The sequence below is a fragment of the Amblyomma mixtum genome, chromosome 2, assembly GCF_055824585.1.
Source record: "Amblyomma mixtum isolate Tamu chromosome 2, ASM5582458v1, whole genome shotgun sequence".
NCBI classification, from domain to species: domain Eukaryota; kingdom Metazoa; phylum Arthropoda; class Arachnida; order Ixodida; family Ixodidae; genus Amblyomma; species Amblyomma mixtum.
In genome coordinates, this window is record NC_143013.1 from 198,528,959 (window position 1) to 198,546,182 (window position 17,224).

Here is a 17,224-nt window from a genome sequence, read left to right on the forward strand (position 1 = left end):
TAGCCAGGTTGATTATAGCAGTTATCAAATATTACTGCTCACTGCATTCCAAAACGTGTGTGCAAAGCACAGTACAGTTAAGGGGGGACGAGGGTCTTAAAACAGACCTTTTTATTTGTGGCTAGAATGTCATGAAATTTTGCACACAGATGCGTTTTTCTCTTCTGATTTCAAAAATGGTCATAATTGAGCTTGTGGTCTTAGATCAAAAGTTATCTTAAATTCTAGAGTGTAATTAGGTCATTTCTTACGCAGCTTTAATGAACTCTCAGTGCATTTTGTTGCTTTTAATTGCATGAATTGATAGCCAGCAAATTCCCATACCCGATAACGTTCTTACATTTTTGGTTTAGGCCACGTATAAATAGCAATTTACAATTAGCTTAACGAGTTGCCATGTAAAATAGTGTGACCTCTTACTCTCGACATAGTATGTCAGGATGACGCCTTTAGAGAAAAACGAAGAATGTCATTGGGTATGGAAACTCTCTGGCTATCAATTCATGTAAATAAAAGCAACAAATTGCAATGATAAAGTTCATTAAAGCTGCGTAAGAAATTACCTAATTACATTCTGGACTTCGCAAGATCTAAGACCACCAGCTCAATTATGATTGCATATTTGGAATCGGAAGAGAAAAATGTATCTGAGTGCATAATTTCTTGATATTCTAGCCATAAATAAAGTTAGTTTTAAGACCCTTCTCCCCCCTTAAGTTTTGATGTCTCATTTTAGTCTCTGGAATGGAAGTTGGTGCTATCTTGAGGTTTGTTTCAGTGTGCCACTTGTTAAGGTTAACTAGATAACAGCACTTGCCGGATTAAGGAATCCAGATGGTGCTGTTATTTGGGCGTTTCAAGCTGAAAGCATTTCTGATAATGAAAATGACAGTGTTTTTGTTCAAAGAACAGTATGTACGGCTGCAGCCAAATTATTATGGAGCATGCTTCAGTGTTAGAAATTTTTTCACGTGTTCCGGAGAGAAGGTACGGTTTCTTGGCTTAATATGCAAGTGCATCTCTGGATTGTACTGACGTGCATTATTTCCTCATTTTTGTCGGGTATGACATGACAGAAGTTTGACCACCAAAGCATGCTCCGTAATGTGTCCAGGACTGTACATCCACCTCCTCCACTTGTGCGGAATGAGACCAATTGGTAACTATAGCTAATTGAGTGAGTTTTGGGCTTGCATCATGGACATAAAAGATCTGTGTTAATATGGTTGCTACAGTTTAAAACAGGCTGAATGTTGTACAAGAAATGATGGAGGCATGAATTGTCTAGTAGGGGGGTGACTTAGCAGACATGTTTAGGGATAGGATGTCTGTTGTACCGCAACAATGTCTGGACTGGTGTTGATGCCATCTGAACAGTTATGGATATAGGCTGCATGATTAACCGGAACTCGTATTTGCTCATGCAGTGTAATAAGGTGTAACGAAACCTGCTGTGTTGGCTGATGCAGAGCTGCCCTGAACTGCTTAGCCGAAGGTCACAAGAACAGAACCGCCGCCGCAGTGGCTCAGTGGTTATGGTGCTCGGCTGCTGACCCGAAACTCTGGTTCGATCTGGCCGCGGTGGTCGAATTTCTTTGGAGGAGAAATTCTAGAGGCCCGTGTACTGTGCGATGTCAGTGCACGTTAAAGAACCCCAGGTGGTCGAAATTTCCGGAGCCCTCCACTACGGCGTCTCTCATAGCCTTAGTCGCTTTGGGACGTTAAACCCCATAAACCAAACCAAACAAGAACAGAACCCAACTAATGATGGCCACATTTCGAGCAAGGTTAAATGCAAATATGCCCATGTGCTTATGGATGTTGGTGCAGGTTAAAGAACTGGGGGTCCTGTTCATTCTGGAACCTCACTGCATCGTTTTTTTTGTAGCCCCAACTGTGAGTGCCCCCTCCCTATGAGCTTCACTAACTCAATAATTATTTGCACTAATGACAGGAAAGGGGACCATAAGGTGCAGCTGAATTGAGGCAAAGAAGCGTGTGCTAGCTGCTTGCAAAAAAGACCAGTAGTGAACCATGACGAAATTTTGATTTTTTAGGAAAGGAAATTGTTGAGGTGTGGAAGAAAGAGGTGCTGTAGTGGAGGGTTCCAGAACAATTTTGGCCACATGGGGATGTTTAACGTGCACTGACATTGCGCAGCACACGGGCGCCTTTTGCGTTTCGCCTCCATCGAAACACGGCTGCCGGGTTCGAACCCGGGTACTCCAGCTCGGTAGACAAGCGCCTTAACCACTGAGCCACCGCGGCGGGTAAGCGCGCAGAAATTGAAAACTGGTTTTTAGGGAAGGAAATGACGGGGTGTCTGATTTATCTAGGTGGACACCCGAACCGCGCGTAAGGGAAGGGAGGAAAGAGGAAGTGAAAGAAGAAAGGGAGATGCCGTAGCGGAGGTTTTGTGGCGGTAAAAAAGTGGAGGGTTCAATGGAGCAGTAACTGTCTCGCTTATCGGTGGACACTTAAACTGCGCCGTGAAGGAAGGCGGGAGTGGCGAGCTCCGGAATGAATGAATGAGCTGTTAATTTAGAAAAGGAGGCTCAAGGTCGTTTGTTGGGTTGTTAAGGGAGGGAAAAGTAGGGTGTCTATTGATACATGAAAGGACAGCATGGGTGGCCTAGCCACGCTTTACACTGCTTTGTAGAGGCCACTTAGCATTTTTGCTAACTATTTTCAGAGCCTTTATTAAGGTTTAATGCCTCATACTGTCGTTATATATCAGCCGTGTCGGCAGGTGTGTGCGCGTTTTGACGGGTGTCCACCAAGATATGCGAGACAGTTACTGCTTAATTTCCTTTCCTTAAATACAAGTTTCACTTCCTTCATTACGCCCCTCTTTCTCTTCCTTCTTTCATTCCCACTTCCTCCATTCCTGTACGGTGCGGTTCGGGTGTCCACCGAGATGACAGAGAATTACTGCGCCATTTTCTTTGCTCAAAAAGCGTTGCGTTCAAAGGGCAAGGCATCGCGCCGAACGGGTGGTGGTGTTCCTCCCTTCCTGTACGGTGCGGTTGCGGTGTCCACTGAGATGACAGAGAATTACTGCGTCATTTCCTTTCCTCAAAAAGCGTTGCGTTCAAATTGGGCAAGGCTAGCAAGGCATCGCGCCGAACGGCTGGTGGCGTTCCGTACGTACTGCCTGGCAGCGCTACAACACGCTGTCGCGTTCCACAGGCGAAGCTTAAGCGTCATTAATTAGCAGTTAATTAGTATTAAGGCGAAAGCCAAGACGTGTTAGCAAATTTGTCCGCGTTTCAGATTGGTCGAAATGGTCGTGACGTCACTGCAGGCGAATTTTGACGGGTGTCCACCGAAATATGTGAGATAGTTCCTCAAATACAATTTTCGACTGGTGTCCACCGAGATATGTGAGACAGTTACTGCCTAATTTCCTTTCCTCAATTTCGACTGGTGTCCACCGAGATATGTGAGACAGTTACTGCCTAATTTCCTTTCCTCAAATACAATTTTCATTTTCTTCATTACGGCCCCTCTTTCTCTTCCTTCTTTAACTCCACTTCCTCCCTTCCTGTACGGTGCGGTTCAGGTGTCCACCGAGAAGACAGAGAATTACAGCGCCATTTCCTTTCCTCAAAAAGCGTTGCGTTCAAAGGGGACGCATCGCGCCGAACGGGTGGTGGCGTTCCATGGACTCCCTGGCAGCGCTACAACACGCTTTCGCGTTCCACTCCTAAAAGATTAAGCGTCATTAATTGGCAGTTAATTAATTGGCAGCACTCAGGCTTTCGCCTTTCACCACTTTAGCCGCTAAAGTTCCCTGGTGCGGCGGTACACCTACACTCTATCACATTACCTGGGAGTGCGAAAGAAACATAGCATTCCACAATTATCAACCACCGAGTGAGGAGCAATGGGAGAGCTGTCTCTCCAGCAGCGAGCTCGAGGTCCAGAGGGCCTTGGTACAGCACGCTGTTGAAGCGGCACGACTCAGTGGAGCCCTGGACTGAGGGCCCACCCTTGCTCGAAGACTCAAGTCGCCAGCGCCCAAGCAGGACGACCAAGAAGTCTTCATCTCCGCGAATCTCTTGAAAGAGCAATAAAAGTTTTCTCTCTCTCTCTCTCCTCGTAATTTTTTTCTACTTTCTTTTTCCTCGATTTATTCAGCCTTCCTTACAAACCTCACAGGCCTACAAAGGAGTGCGCTTACTCAGCTGGGGTGTCTGTATGCAGGACACTGCGCAGATCATTGCCCACAAAATGGGACATATCATATGCGTTCCAGTAGCTAGGCGGAAATAAAGCGCCCAAAACGTACGCAGCCAGCATCTGTTGCATCTATCGCATGACAACACGGCACGCTGACTGCTATGCAACTCTTGCAGTTTCGGATTCAGTTTTGTGCCTAACCACTGGGACGCCTAGCGGAAAGAAATAGCAGAGAAGCAGGCCTAGAAGAAAGTGGAATTCTTCAGTTTCTCGGTGTTTTGCAGCTGACGCGAGCGGCTGGTGGTCAGTGATTCTTCGTCGGTGTGCCCACAACTGGATGCGTGAACTATTTGCTCGAATAAAATGGTTTCTTCGCAAATGCGTTTTAGGCGACTCGTATGTTGACACCGCGGCATTGGTCATCCATGTTTTCCCCCGATGGTTTGTTGAGCCCGCGCTGGTGTTGAATGGAAGGCGTTACCCGACACTCGGTTCTTTTCATCTGTCGGCAATGTTAACGTAGGAAAACGAGATCGCATAACGTGCCATCATGACTATTAAAGTCTTCTTGGAGGCGACTCCACTCGTGGTGGATTTGGAATTTCCGGAGGGCATTGAAGAAGGTACGTCGTATGACTTAGGCTTAGACGTTCACACTGTTGGAGCAGCACAAAACTTGAAAATTCGTTTTAACTGGCACACAGTTAAGTAAGAATATATTTATATGTTTTCGACTGTGATATCTATTTGGTATACTGCAATCTGAGCAAAAATCATTAGCTTTGGCATTGGTTGAAGACGAAAACGTCGTGTTGAACGTAGCGCCATAAAATGCCGGATCATATTTTGCATGATTGTTGCAATGTTCGCCGGCCTTACACAAAAATGTAGAGCTACTGCTTTGCTGAAAAGTTTGCTGAAAAGTTGCTGCGTTGTCAACAACCGTTTCTGGCGCTTCTTCGGAGCGGGAAGAAATTGTGTTTGGGCTGGCACGATTTGGCGATCATAAGTAAATGGTACGAAGCGATAGTTAGTACTGATTATCTGGGATGTGGCGACACAAGAATAGGTGTTTAGTTAGATCGCAGGGCGGGTTGTTTCAAACGGTAATTGGCGTACAACCACAGTTGGATGCTGTGATTCATGCATAGGATTTGAAGGAGCACCGTTAGACTGTAGGGCAGGTCGTTTCAAACACAGTAGTGGTGTACTACGACCACATTAGTGTATGCGCGTCGGATCTCGCTTGTACGGGTGCTCGGGAATCAGCCTACGATCGCGTTGTATCACGACCTCCTCGCGTATACTCGAAACTTTTGTTTCTGCACAGGTGGATGTCTGACGATCATCCTAACAGCACCGGGACAGGTAACTGCGGTCTCTACAGGAAGCGTTAGTAAACGAATCACCGATGGTGATGTGTGCCGTTCTGCTTTGCTCGTTCTCGAACAGAAACTGGTCGGCGAGGAAAAGTCGGGAGTACAGTTCAGCCATGTCAACAGTAAGCACTTATCATTACGTTTCGTAGATTCCGACCTGCGCATTTCCTTTTTTCTTTCATTTCTTTGAGAGGCCATGGACGTTCTTGAGTCATTTTTACATTTAGCACAATCACAATTTATTTCCAAATTCTGTTGGCCATTCCAGGGTGTTACAGGGTAGTAATAAGTTTACTTTGACGTAATCGAGCCAACAAACACTGTCCCGCACACTGCGATCCACAACCTGAAGCCTATATTTTGCGCATATGTGCTTGACGCAGCCAATGTTTACCGGCAGTTTAGACAGCTGTGTATGAGTCGACCTGGTGTTCCAATAAATGATGTCACTGAAAAGGATGCCACTCCTACTGGCCTCTCTTTTGTGCCACTTGAGATTGGCTGCTCCGTGAACAGTTGGTATTACTTCGTGAAACCTCATAAAACCTACTGATTTGCATTTTAAGGCGAAAGCCTTTAATGCCACATCATTGTCGACAGAAGGTTGTCAGCAGAGTTGTCACACTTTTCTCTTCAGACCAGAAAAAAAATCTTTGTGCACGATAGAATTCGAACCACCATCCTTCCTTCCCGCAGCCGTGTGTGCTAATGGCTACGCTACTTCCTGCCAACGCATATGTAGTTCTCCTTGTCTAGGGCGCTGGAGAGTGTTTGCAGAAAGGCGTTGAATCAGACAGATGCCTCCCAAATGCCCTCCAGTGTCTCCAGCATTTAAGATTCACAAGTAACGGTGTACTAATTAACATCTTAACCACACATCAGTGACACAAGCAGCAACACCGCGCTTAAGGCTTTCGCCTCACCGCACTTTAGGCCAACAAAGTGCACCCCTGAATTTTTTAGCCTTTACCTAGCACCTGAAACCCACTTCAGTACCATATAAATGCACACATTGTTCATGCTGTTAAGTAGACTGCCAATCTTATGCATCTGTTGGAACTTGTTCACTGCCTTGCTAGAGCTTGGTAGCTGCTCGGCTAGTAGATGGACTCAGTGGTCATGCATTATGTCATTGTGTTGTGGGAAGTACATGGAACTGCTATGGTTCCCCACTTCATGTGGACACCACTGTGATGTGAAGCTATGCAAAGCTGTGATTTAACTTCATCAAGCACCCCTGTGTTCACCTAATAAGTGGTTGACCCTGTACCACCAAGAAGACTTCTACACATTGCCTAGTCATCTAGATGACAGCTTTTTTAATTATCTTAGTTGGTAGAGTGACTCAACAGCATGAACAATGTGTGCATTTATATGGTACAGTGGTGAGCAGCCTTGTCTAGAGCGCTCGGGCGGTGCACTTCCTTGCAAACAAATCCAGATTTTGTTGCAGCCTCTAGGGTCCAGCTGCAACGCTTGCACGGAAGTAGCGCCAGATAGCCTCGTAAACAAAGCAGGCACAAAAACTTTGCCCTGTAATAAGGGGCTGCTCTCTAATTTCGGTTTTTGTTACCAAGTGCGCACTGCTCAAGCACTCTAGACAAGGCTGCTCACCACTGTACTGAAGTGGGTTTCAGGTGCTAGGTAAAGGCTGAAAAAGTCAGGGGGGCACTTTGGGATATAACCTCAATTTCTCGAAGCTAAGTGAGCAGTTGCAGAAAAGTTCCTCTTTATCTGGGGCTGATCTTTAATTGGCACCATTGCTGGACAAGATTGGTTGCTCATTTGAGTAGGCCAACTAGGCAGTCGCTGTATTGATCCAGCTTGACAAACACAAAGAACAGCAATGAAAGAAAACTCTGGCACAGTGCATACTTCTTAGCACAATGGGATGATTGATAACCAACTCTTCCAACGCCCTGCACCGTTCTACTAGAATGCTTGTAGCTCATGACTTGGTGGTAAATTTATGATTTCAAGTAGTTCAAACAAATGAAAACATACTGTTAAAGCACTGCATTCCAATGTTTTTTTTTGCTAATCAATACAGGGGCTGTGTTTCAGCCCAATGTACTTCAGGGAATTCCCCGGAATGGAATAGATTTTAAGTGAGGCAAACCAATAATACCCCCTTGAGAACAGCCTAATGGCCACCAGTACAAGATGTACTGCTTTCATAATCTTTGCAGACAAAGGAAAATTTGTCCTGTTCTGAGGTGCTAAACCAGAACCAGTGACCCGCGAATAGTCACTCTACCAACTACGATAACTAGAAAAGCTGTCATCTAGATGACAAGGCACTGTATAGAAGTCTTCTTGGTGGTACAGGGTCGTCCACTTCCCAGGTGAACACGGGGGTGCTTGATGAAGTTAAATCACAGCTTTGCAGAGCGTTACATGACAGTGACATGACTTCCTGCTCGTTAGTTTGCAAGTGTCGACCATATGGCACATACATGTTTGCCTTATGAGTAGACGACCCTGTATGTGCATGATACAAAAGGTTCTAGAGTACAGTGGGCTCTCAATAAATTGAATTCGCTTCATTCAGACTCGCAGTTTGGTCCTATTAACATCTGTGGTGTTAAAAAGGTTCCTTTTAATTTGAACTCCATGTATCTTGAACAAATTCAGATACCCTTCAAGTTTTAACCATCAAGACTTGACTGTATATATCGTGGATGTTTTACAGTAATGTTGCCCTCATGATTGTGCTCACCATTATCTTGGCATTCGTGTCTTGCAGAACGAATCTGAACTTGAGGCATGTTGTGTAAGCATTACTTGCTTTGTTGTAGGTGACGTCTAACCTGTTATGCAAAAAGCAAACATTTTTCCCCAATTGTTGCACCCTGACCAAACTATAAAAATCGGGTTAAATCCAATTTCTGCCCAAAATGCAGCCATTCTCAATTGCGCCTTGCAAGTACGAACAGCTGAAGTTACTGGAGGACAATTAGTGGATATCTTTAACCTGTATTTGGTGCATATTTTTAACCTGTTTCAGATATGTATATTTTTCTCAAGTATTGTTGGTTGTAAATCTTTTTTAAGCACTTTCATTCAAGCCACGGCTTTGGTTAAGGATAAATATTTCTGTTAGAAGCAAGCCAAGCATATCATAAGCATTGTTGGGTCAAGCCAACAGAGTATTGCTCGAACAAGTTTTGTTATGCATTCCAAATGGCAGCTGTGACATTTTGCAGGGTATGTACAAGTATGTATATAGAAATACTATGGATACAGACAGTAATGGACACCAACAAAGATATGCAGTAAAGAATATTGTAATTTTATCATTATTTTCTTGGTTAAACCTTGTGATTTTTAACTTGTGTGTAAAAATCAACAGCGAATAAAGCACTGCATGTACAGGAAAAACAGTGAGCTAAATTGATGCGCGGTGCATAATTGTTTGTACTGGTGACAATAACCGGTATTATAGAATCATTTTTGGAAAGTCGGTCGTAATTTGCAGTTGGTTTTCAGTGAGCAACCTGTTGTCGTATTCGTATCACCTGAAATCTGGAGAAATTGAAGGTGGAAAATGAAGGTGGAAAATGATAATCATCATCATCATCAGCCTGATTACACCCACTGCAGGGCAAAGGCCTCTCCCATATCTCACCAGTCAACCTTATCATTATTACTTGTATGCAAATTATTTCAGTAAAACTAACTGAACTTGAGGACCTGCTGTCTGTTGAATGAGATTAACAAAAGCTGTTGTACAGAAATTACCAAATTTGGCTCAAATGAAGCCCTTTGACTACGTCAGAATGTTTGTTTACTGACTTACATTTGGTGGCAAACTAATCGTTGTTCTTACCACACTATTAATGTTAGGGGGGAGGGAAGGGAGGGGGGTGGGGGCAAATGTGAGACTTGTAGTCAGTGCCAAGACACCTGCAAGTGCAAGATGAAATGTATACAAGTCATGTGGGTGCAAGTAAAACTTCAGTTGAAGTCTCGCGAGCGTCCTGTCTTATTATATGTAGCCTAGTGTGTGTAGTGTCTGTAAGTTTGCTATAAGAGATGAATTTAAGAGGACACGTTATTGTTTATGGCATACTCTTCAGGCTACTACTCTCAGAACATTGATAACATGCAACTTGCTGGTCCATCTCAAGTTCCTGAAGAGCAACTCATTAGTGTGCATTGTTTGGTCATGTGCTTTTACGCACAGCATTGATGAACCAAAAATAAGTTCTACTTATGTCTTTGGTGCTGCCATTCTTTTCATTTTCCAAGCTATATTGGTTGAAGTCTGCATCACAACATTTTTGACAGGGCATCTTGAAAATTGCATTCAAAGCCACTGGTAGTTTCAGCTGTCATTGTCTTGCACTTAGATGTGAATGGAACTTTGCCAACTGTTACATATTAGTGTGGTGCATTGCATTGGTGTTGTATACTGTAGTAAAGTATGTTGCTCAATCAGAAGCCCGAGTACGTTGGGACACTGAGTGCTGTATTGTTGTCTTTTAGATGAGATCATCCCAATCGTTCGTACAGTCACCGTTGAGGATGACCTTGCTGTAAGTCCCACCTTCTCTGCTGTCTACCTGGGCCATTTTACGTTGTATGTGTACAAATAGGCCAAAACTGTCAATACAGATTTTCCCTACTGTGCTGTCAATAGTGATAAAACAAAAGAAGCGTTTGCGTCTTTGGCCCTCCAGCGATCTTGCTGGCATTTATTATTGCAGTTCGTGCTCAAGAACCTGTGCTAGCCTGCTTGGGTATACCTAACTCTATAGACACATAGACCTGGTGAAAACTAACAACTGTAGCTATGTCTTGTGGTCAATAATATGGGGCACACTCCCGAACACTATATATATATATATATATATATATATATATATATATATATATATATATATATATATATATATATATATATATATATATATATATATATATATATATATAGCCCCTCATTCCCCTTCCATTGTTTGCTTAATTGCTTAGCGAGGGCCTCGGTTCTGGCAGCCTTGACTCCATAGGAAGCATAAGAGGGTTCTCACGCAGCTTCCACCCTTTCCGTTCAATGACGTTCTACGTCACTACCTGCGGTTACTCAGGACGTTCTACGTCCGCCGCTTATGAACATGGGTGGCACTGATGAACACTCTCAAGGTTAGGTTACTTGTAAACATAAATACCCCCGAAAGCAGAAGATTTGACAGCCGTCGCCGTAGCTCAGAGGTAGAGCACTGGACGCGTAATTCGGAGGTCGTGGGTTCGGATCCCACCGGCGGCAGTGGTTGTTTTTTCTTCTGCTTTTCTAATCAATTAGCTTTAAGCGATGACATGTTCAGTAATATTCTAAATTGATCAACACCACAAAATAAATAAATTAATTTAAAAAAAAAAATCCCCTGTGCCCCTTGGTTTCTGTGGCTGTTGGCTTCTTTCATATTTATAACGAGCCCCTCATTCCCCTTCCCTTGTTTGCTTAATTGCTTAGCGAGGGCCTCGGTTCTGGCAGCCTTGACTCCATAGGAAGCATAAGAGGGTTCTCACGCAGCTTCCACCCTTTCCGTTCAATGACGTTCTACGTCACTACCTGCGGTTACTCAGGACGTTCTACGTCCGCCGCTTATGAACATGGGTGGCGCTGATGAACACTCTCAAGGTTAGGTTACTTGTAAACATAAATACCCCCGAAAGCAGAAGATTTGACAGCCGTCGCCGTAGCTCAGAGGTAGAGCACCGGACGCGTAATTCGGAGGTCGTGGGTTCGGATCCCACCGGCGGCAGTGGTTGTTTTTTCTTCTGCTTTTCTAATCAATTAGCTTTAAGCGATGACATGTTCAGTAATATTCTAAATTGATCAACACCACAAAATAAATAAATTAATTTAAAAAAAAAAATCCCCTGTGCCCCTTGGTTTCTGTGGCTGTTGGCTTCTTTCATATATATATATATATATATATATTAGCTTTAAGCGATAACATATTCAGTAATATTCTAAATGGATATATATATGAGAGAAGCCAACAGCTATATATATATATATATATATATATAGGGAATAAATTGAACACCTAGCGTACAGTTCAACCAAAACATTTGACGTCAGTATTGTAAAGGTGTCAGTGCTAGAATGCTCTGTTTTCATATGACCACAAGAAGAAAAATTATCACGTAAATCATTACCGGTTCATGTAGCTTGTTTCATGTTTTATGTTTCATGCACTTCATCCTGTTGTGCTCGAGCTTGACCTTTTCTTCGAAGAAAAATGCGTGTGGAGGATATCCCTTTCGAGGTCACGCTGTATCAATGCATAGCAGCCATGAAGGCACATCCAGCAAGGAAATGTTTCCTTTTGGGGCCAATTTTCATTGACGTTACAAGAATTTCAAATTAGTAGTGCAAAATCAGGAAGTTAGGGAAGATGTAGCAAGCAAGTGTTCAGAGCAATAGGCGTAGGCTCCTTGCTAGAGTGGCGGTTTTGGATGGAACATGTGTGTTGTGAGAAGGAGCTGCCGTAGTGTAGAAACAAGAGTACAACGGTTCCATCATGGCTCTTTTCCACATACAGGCGAAGGTCAATTTTTGAGATGCAGAAAATATGGTCATCTTAGTTATTCAGAAAATGTCACACAACTGTCCATAATGTGATACAGTTATTGAAGGGTTAATTTTTTTGCACCAATGTTTTTTTTTCTGAAGTGCAAAAAAAGAAATGAGTTGGTGACCCTAGGTGCAAACTCTTTGTCCAGATCACTGAGGAAGCTTCCAACACCCGAGACTACATTTTATTTTGCTGTAAAATTTTAGAGCAAGCCGAAAACAAGAGTACTTTCGATTGTTTTTTTTTTTTCAGGCATGCATCCAGACTCTGCAGAAGGTCAAAATCGAGGCGCCACCACTGGCCAGTGGTAAGGGTGCACTTCCCTGTGGATGTCATTTGGATCTGTTTGGGAGCAGGAGTAGCTATAGATTCCTGTTTACTTGTAGTCTGGCATCCTATACATCATTGAGTGCCGATTTGAATAAGAGGACCTTATTTAATATTCCTTTTTGTGCGGCTGCTGCTCTGCTGCCTTTATGAGGACCAGTAATGGCCTGTGGTGGTCTTTATTGGGTCATCCAGTCATCAAGACATCAAAGAACAGATGATTGCATAGTTGCTTCTCACATGCTTTGTACAGTACGCGGTCGACTGTTGTGAAACATATTTGCCTGAAGAAATAACGGGGAAGCTTTTAAGCCTCAGATGGCAAGACAGTCAAAATGCATGCTGGCAGTCAAAATCTATCACAACAAAATCTATCAACATGCCACTCAATCCAATCATTAATTTTAAGTCAGCTCGCACAGTTTTGTTTTTTATCTCCTTGTGTTTAAGCTGGTGTTGTGTTTTGAGCAATTGTCTTTCGCTTGAATTGAGGGATGCGAGTTCTGCTTAGTTGGGATTTGTGTTTTTGTGTATTGTACCCTTTGCCACTGCGCTTACTGAACCAGCAGTTAAAGGGGCTCAAAACCTCCTCTCTGCTTTCATCCATGTGTCTTTTGATTTTACCTAGTTTTTTCCCAAACTGTTTTGTCATGCGCACTTGTATTCTGTCAAAGCATGTAATAGAATGCTGCCATTGGCTGATCTCCTTATGCGAGACGATAGGTGGATGCATTCACAAGTGCATCGCTAAGGAAAAGGCTAAAAAAAATGTGGTCGAAATTTCCGGAGCCCTCCACTACGGCGTCTCTCATAGCCTTAGTCGCTTTGGGACGTTAAACCCCATAAACCAGAAGAGCAAGTTGCTGGGCTAGTTGGTGCTGTTGCATCGTGGTGGAGCAGCGCAAAGGACGGGACACAAGAAACAAGGAAGGACGTACACAGGCGCTGGGCAAACCATAAACCAACCAACCTAAAAAAATGTGATGCACCTATGGCCAAAATGTCGGGAGCACTGTGTGCGTAGCGCTGTGTGGTGCATGAGCAGGGGTTCCAGCCCTGGGCCTGTGCTGGCACCTAGCAGGCTAGTAGCGCCGAGAGGAATAGTACTGGAGGAATGGCAGAGGAATGCCAATGTGTCTGAGGGGCTTGTTTTATTAGTTTGCACCGGCTGTCAGTTTATGGGATCACTGATTATTGTGGCCTCTCTCCTGCAGGCAAACTGCCCTGTATTGTCAAGCTGGCACCCAAGGTTTATGCAGAAAAAGAGGTGGGTCCCCCCATTGACTCATCTTTCTCACTACTTAGGTCTTTCTCTTTTTTTGCTTCTTTCCAAGATGTCTGCTCTCAGGGGCAGAATTTATTGTAGATTTGTTTTCATATATGTCTGCGCTTGTGCACTTGACACACACACACACAGTGGTGGTTTCTGCTAATGGAGAACCTGTAATGATGTGCTACAGAAAAAGTAATAAAAAAGTAGCAGTACCAATTGGCAATTTTTTCAAGAATGAACCAACTAGCCCAAACATAAGTACTTAGAGCGGTGACGTGTGCAATGTGCAACAAAGTGGTCTGTTGAGTGGTGTTTTGTCAGGGCATGTAAGCAGCTGAGGCCATCATGCACCAAACACAAGAGTAAAGTTGTGTGCTTTTATGTTAAAGAGCATGCCACACAACAGGAAGGCATGTTATTTGGGGCCTGCGAATATTACTTTTTCAAAACCACATCCAATATGAATAATGTAGCTCTTCTGCTGAATTGAATATAGATAGTGTAGGTAAGAACGGAATTGAATACAAATAGAATAATTTTACGGATATTTGCCGCTTTTACTGAAAATTCTCACAAAACGAATAATTGTGCAAAACAGTGAAGTGCTGCCAGTGATGTGGGTACGGTGTTGTAATTTGTGGAGTTCTGGCTATAGCCACCAAAAGATGGAAAACCGGGTATAGTATTAACTTTGTCTATCTTGTTGTATGTATAGAAAAATTACCTTTCTTTGTTGAAGATGAAAGTGAATAATCTAGCAGCAGCACATCTTAGTAGGTGAGAGGAGCATGAGTTATATGTGAGCCATTGCCTCCGATCAAGATTGCATTGGCCTTTGTCAGCTTTCGGTCGAGCTAGCGTAGGTGATGGGAGCGGTCGCATACCGCGTCGGCTCCGTGACAGATTGCAATTAATTGCGATACATCAGCTTTTCCTCCTGCAAGCCTGGTATCTTCGATCGTACCATATATTGAGTGGTGCACTTCTCCTGCCATCCGCCTTGAATCTAAACTCATCGCATCTGTTACAAAACATTTATTGCGAAAAAGGGTTTGACGAGAAACTCCAGCCAATAGGCCTTATGCAAAATTGCTGCCATCTATCAGAGAAAAGAAGAACCAATGGAAAGCCGCCATGCTGGAGGATGACTGCAGCTCGTTCCGCCTCTGCTCTCTGGATTTAGGCGTGCCCTGCGTTAGCTTCCTTACTGCTGTGCTGGCTCGAAAATCTTATTTCCTGTCACTTGAGCCTGTAAACATGACTTAATGGTCAGTCGGCCTGTTTCTGCTGCCCAAGTTTCCAAGTGACTTCACAGACATTTACTACGCATCCAAAACAATTTCCGAACGGCACCGGGTACGGAGCTACAAGTTTTTCACGGAGTCCTACGTCAGTCTGCCGACACTGCACACCAAGAAATGTACGAAGAAGTGTACTTTTCGTTTACAGCTAAAAATGTGCGCATTTCGGTCTTGTTTGAGTCAGTTTTTATTTTGTTCGATACTTTTTGCGAACGGGCGTCCCGCTTTAATTGCTGTTGTTGTGGTTGTGTTTTCTGTGTTGCGTCGGCGCCGAAAGCAAACGATAGTAACCCTCACACTCATGTTGGTGGTGTCGAAAAAAGTGGCCTCTCAACATGCGACACTTTTCATTTTCTTTGAAAAGTTCATACAGCACTTGTTTGTTTGCCCTAGTGCTCTAGTGCCCTAGAGCCCCTAGTTTGCCCTAGTGCCCTAGACAGAGAGACAAAACACTTTACTATTATTACCGGGCACATAGACCCCCTAGGTCCCCACACGACCCCACTACACAAGTGTTTACCATTCTTGGACTATCGCCGTTAAAAACAGGTAGCCCGTGAATGCAGCAGTTTCTATGGTTTTACCACGATGAGCAAGCAGTTGTGCAATGAGATTTGTGGAGGATTCTACACGCGTTATGTATTCCCGCTACTTGTTGGAACTAGGGTACCGCTTGAGCGGCTTCCCTTACGGTCCTTTTTTTTTTTTTTTTTTTACACAACACATGGCTTCGTGGAAACGGTCCGGTTAAGTGAAATCACTACATGCATACAAGCCGTCGCTCCAGAAAACAGGCACCTTTCCCTGGTCTAACAGAAACGATTGACTGACTTGCAGAGTGCAAACGTTCCGTGCCACGGGCACTTGATCCTTGGTAGTGTTTCCGTCGAAACTAATATTCGCACTAAAATCTAACGTGTGTAACCGCTGTGGCGGATAACACTGGGAGTGACGGTTCTCGCAAAGCGCGACCCATACCACTGAACAGCTGATCACGATTACTCTCTTGCGAGGCCGATAATCGCAGCTCTTTACGGCCAACCGCAGGAGAAAAACAGCCTTGTGCGATATTTTCTTTGTGCCTACAAAGCTTATTTCTAATTTCATTTGCTACATGGCGATAACAAAATGTGTTGCGCGATGTCTCGACATATAGCAACGGTTCTGCAACATTTGTGACGCGGATGTCGGGGATCGCAGTCCAGAAATAGAAATGCGCTGAAATCAAGTGCTCTTGCTTTTTTTCCCTGGGCGTCTTTGTGAGCCTTCTGCGTACAGCAAGGCACTAAGCAATATGTGGGCATATTGAGGACGGTGAAACTCGAGCACGCGCGACGAGCGTGTGCCAGTACGTGGTGTGAATCCTCCAACATGGCGGATCGTGCCCGGCGACCGCTAGATGGCAGTGCGTTTCGCATAAGGTCTATACCACCTGCTGGTTTTTTTTTTCAACAGAATTCTGGGAGTGCAGTAACATAAGTGTGCTTCAGAATAGTGAAATGAATACAAAGAGTGCATGGTGTACAAGTCCGAGTTAGCTGCAGGAGGTTGCAGCCTGTAAGTTACACGCTGAGAAAGTGTAATACAGATTGGTTTGATAGATGGGAAGGAGTAAATGCACGCTAAATGAAAAGACAGAAGGGCACTGTAGCATGTACAGCAAAACTAAACTTGAAGTTTGGCTGTACTGCCAGGATAACAGGTTAAAAAAGAAACGAAAAAATAGTCACAATGAAAATTTTTTGTTTCCTGAGAGCCTATTTGTTTTTAAGGATGCACTTCAGGCTCGTGAACTTGTATGTGATTTGACGTTAAATTTACCGTCTTTGAATTACCCCTGTGTCTTCAGGTCACCACAGAGCAGGACCTATCATTTCCACCCATTGGCAAGGTGCTCGACTGCCTTCCCAGCAGCCCCACTATGTTTCCAGCTGGTAGGTTACCCACTACATCCTGTGATGTGCAGGTGTTGTGTGTTGTCTATTTAAATTGCAGCTTGGAATGTCAGGTTCACTACGCCATGTGGACACTTGATGGGACGACAAAGGTTAACCAAGCTTAAGAAGGCATGAGTGCGGGGGGCAACGGCCGCAATTTTTGACCAAGAAATGCGTGATCAGGTCATAGTTGCGGTTGATTCCCCAACCCTTTGAGAACCTGTGCGCAAAGTTCCATTTC

At 44.0% G+C, this 17,224-nt stretch overlaps 1 protein-coding gene across 2 annotated transcripts in view; it reads left to right on the plus strand.

Annotated features, from left to right (window-relative positions):
- The first annotated feature begins 4,470 nt into the window (after positions 1-4,470).
- LOC149362169 (uncharacterized) overlaps positions 4,471-17,224 on the plus strand; it is a 52,182-nt gene continuing 39,428 nt past the window's right edge. The window contains exons 1-7 of one of the 2 annotated variants that reach the window (XM_089572931.1): positions 4,471-4,805; positions 5,513-5,550; positions 5,635-5,683; positions 10,050-10,099; positions 12,398-12,452; positions 13,687-13,739; positions 16,896-16,980. In XM_089572931.1, coding sequence (XP_089429057.1) covers positions 4,733-4,805; positions 5,513-5,550; positions 5,635-5,683; positions 10,050-10,099; positions 12,398-12,452; positions 13,687-13,739; positions 16,896-16,980 — 403 coding nt within the window. In that variant the 5' untranslated portion in view covers positions 4,471-4,732. The remainder of the gene's footprint in view (positions 4,806-5,512; positions 5,551-5,634; positions 5,684-10,049; positions 10,100-12,397; positions 12,453-13,686; positions 13,740-16,895; positions 16,981-17,224) is intronic. The other variant, XM_089572932.1, reaches the window with a different exon arrangement.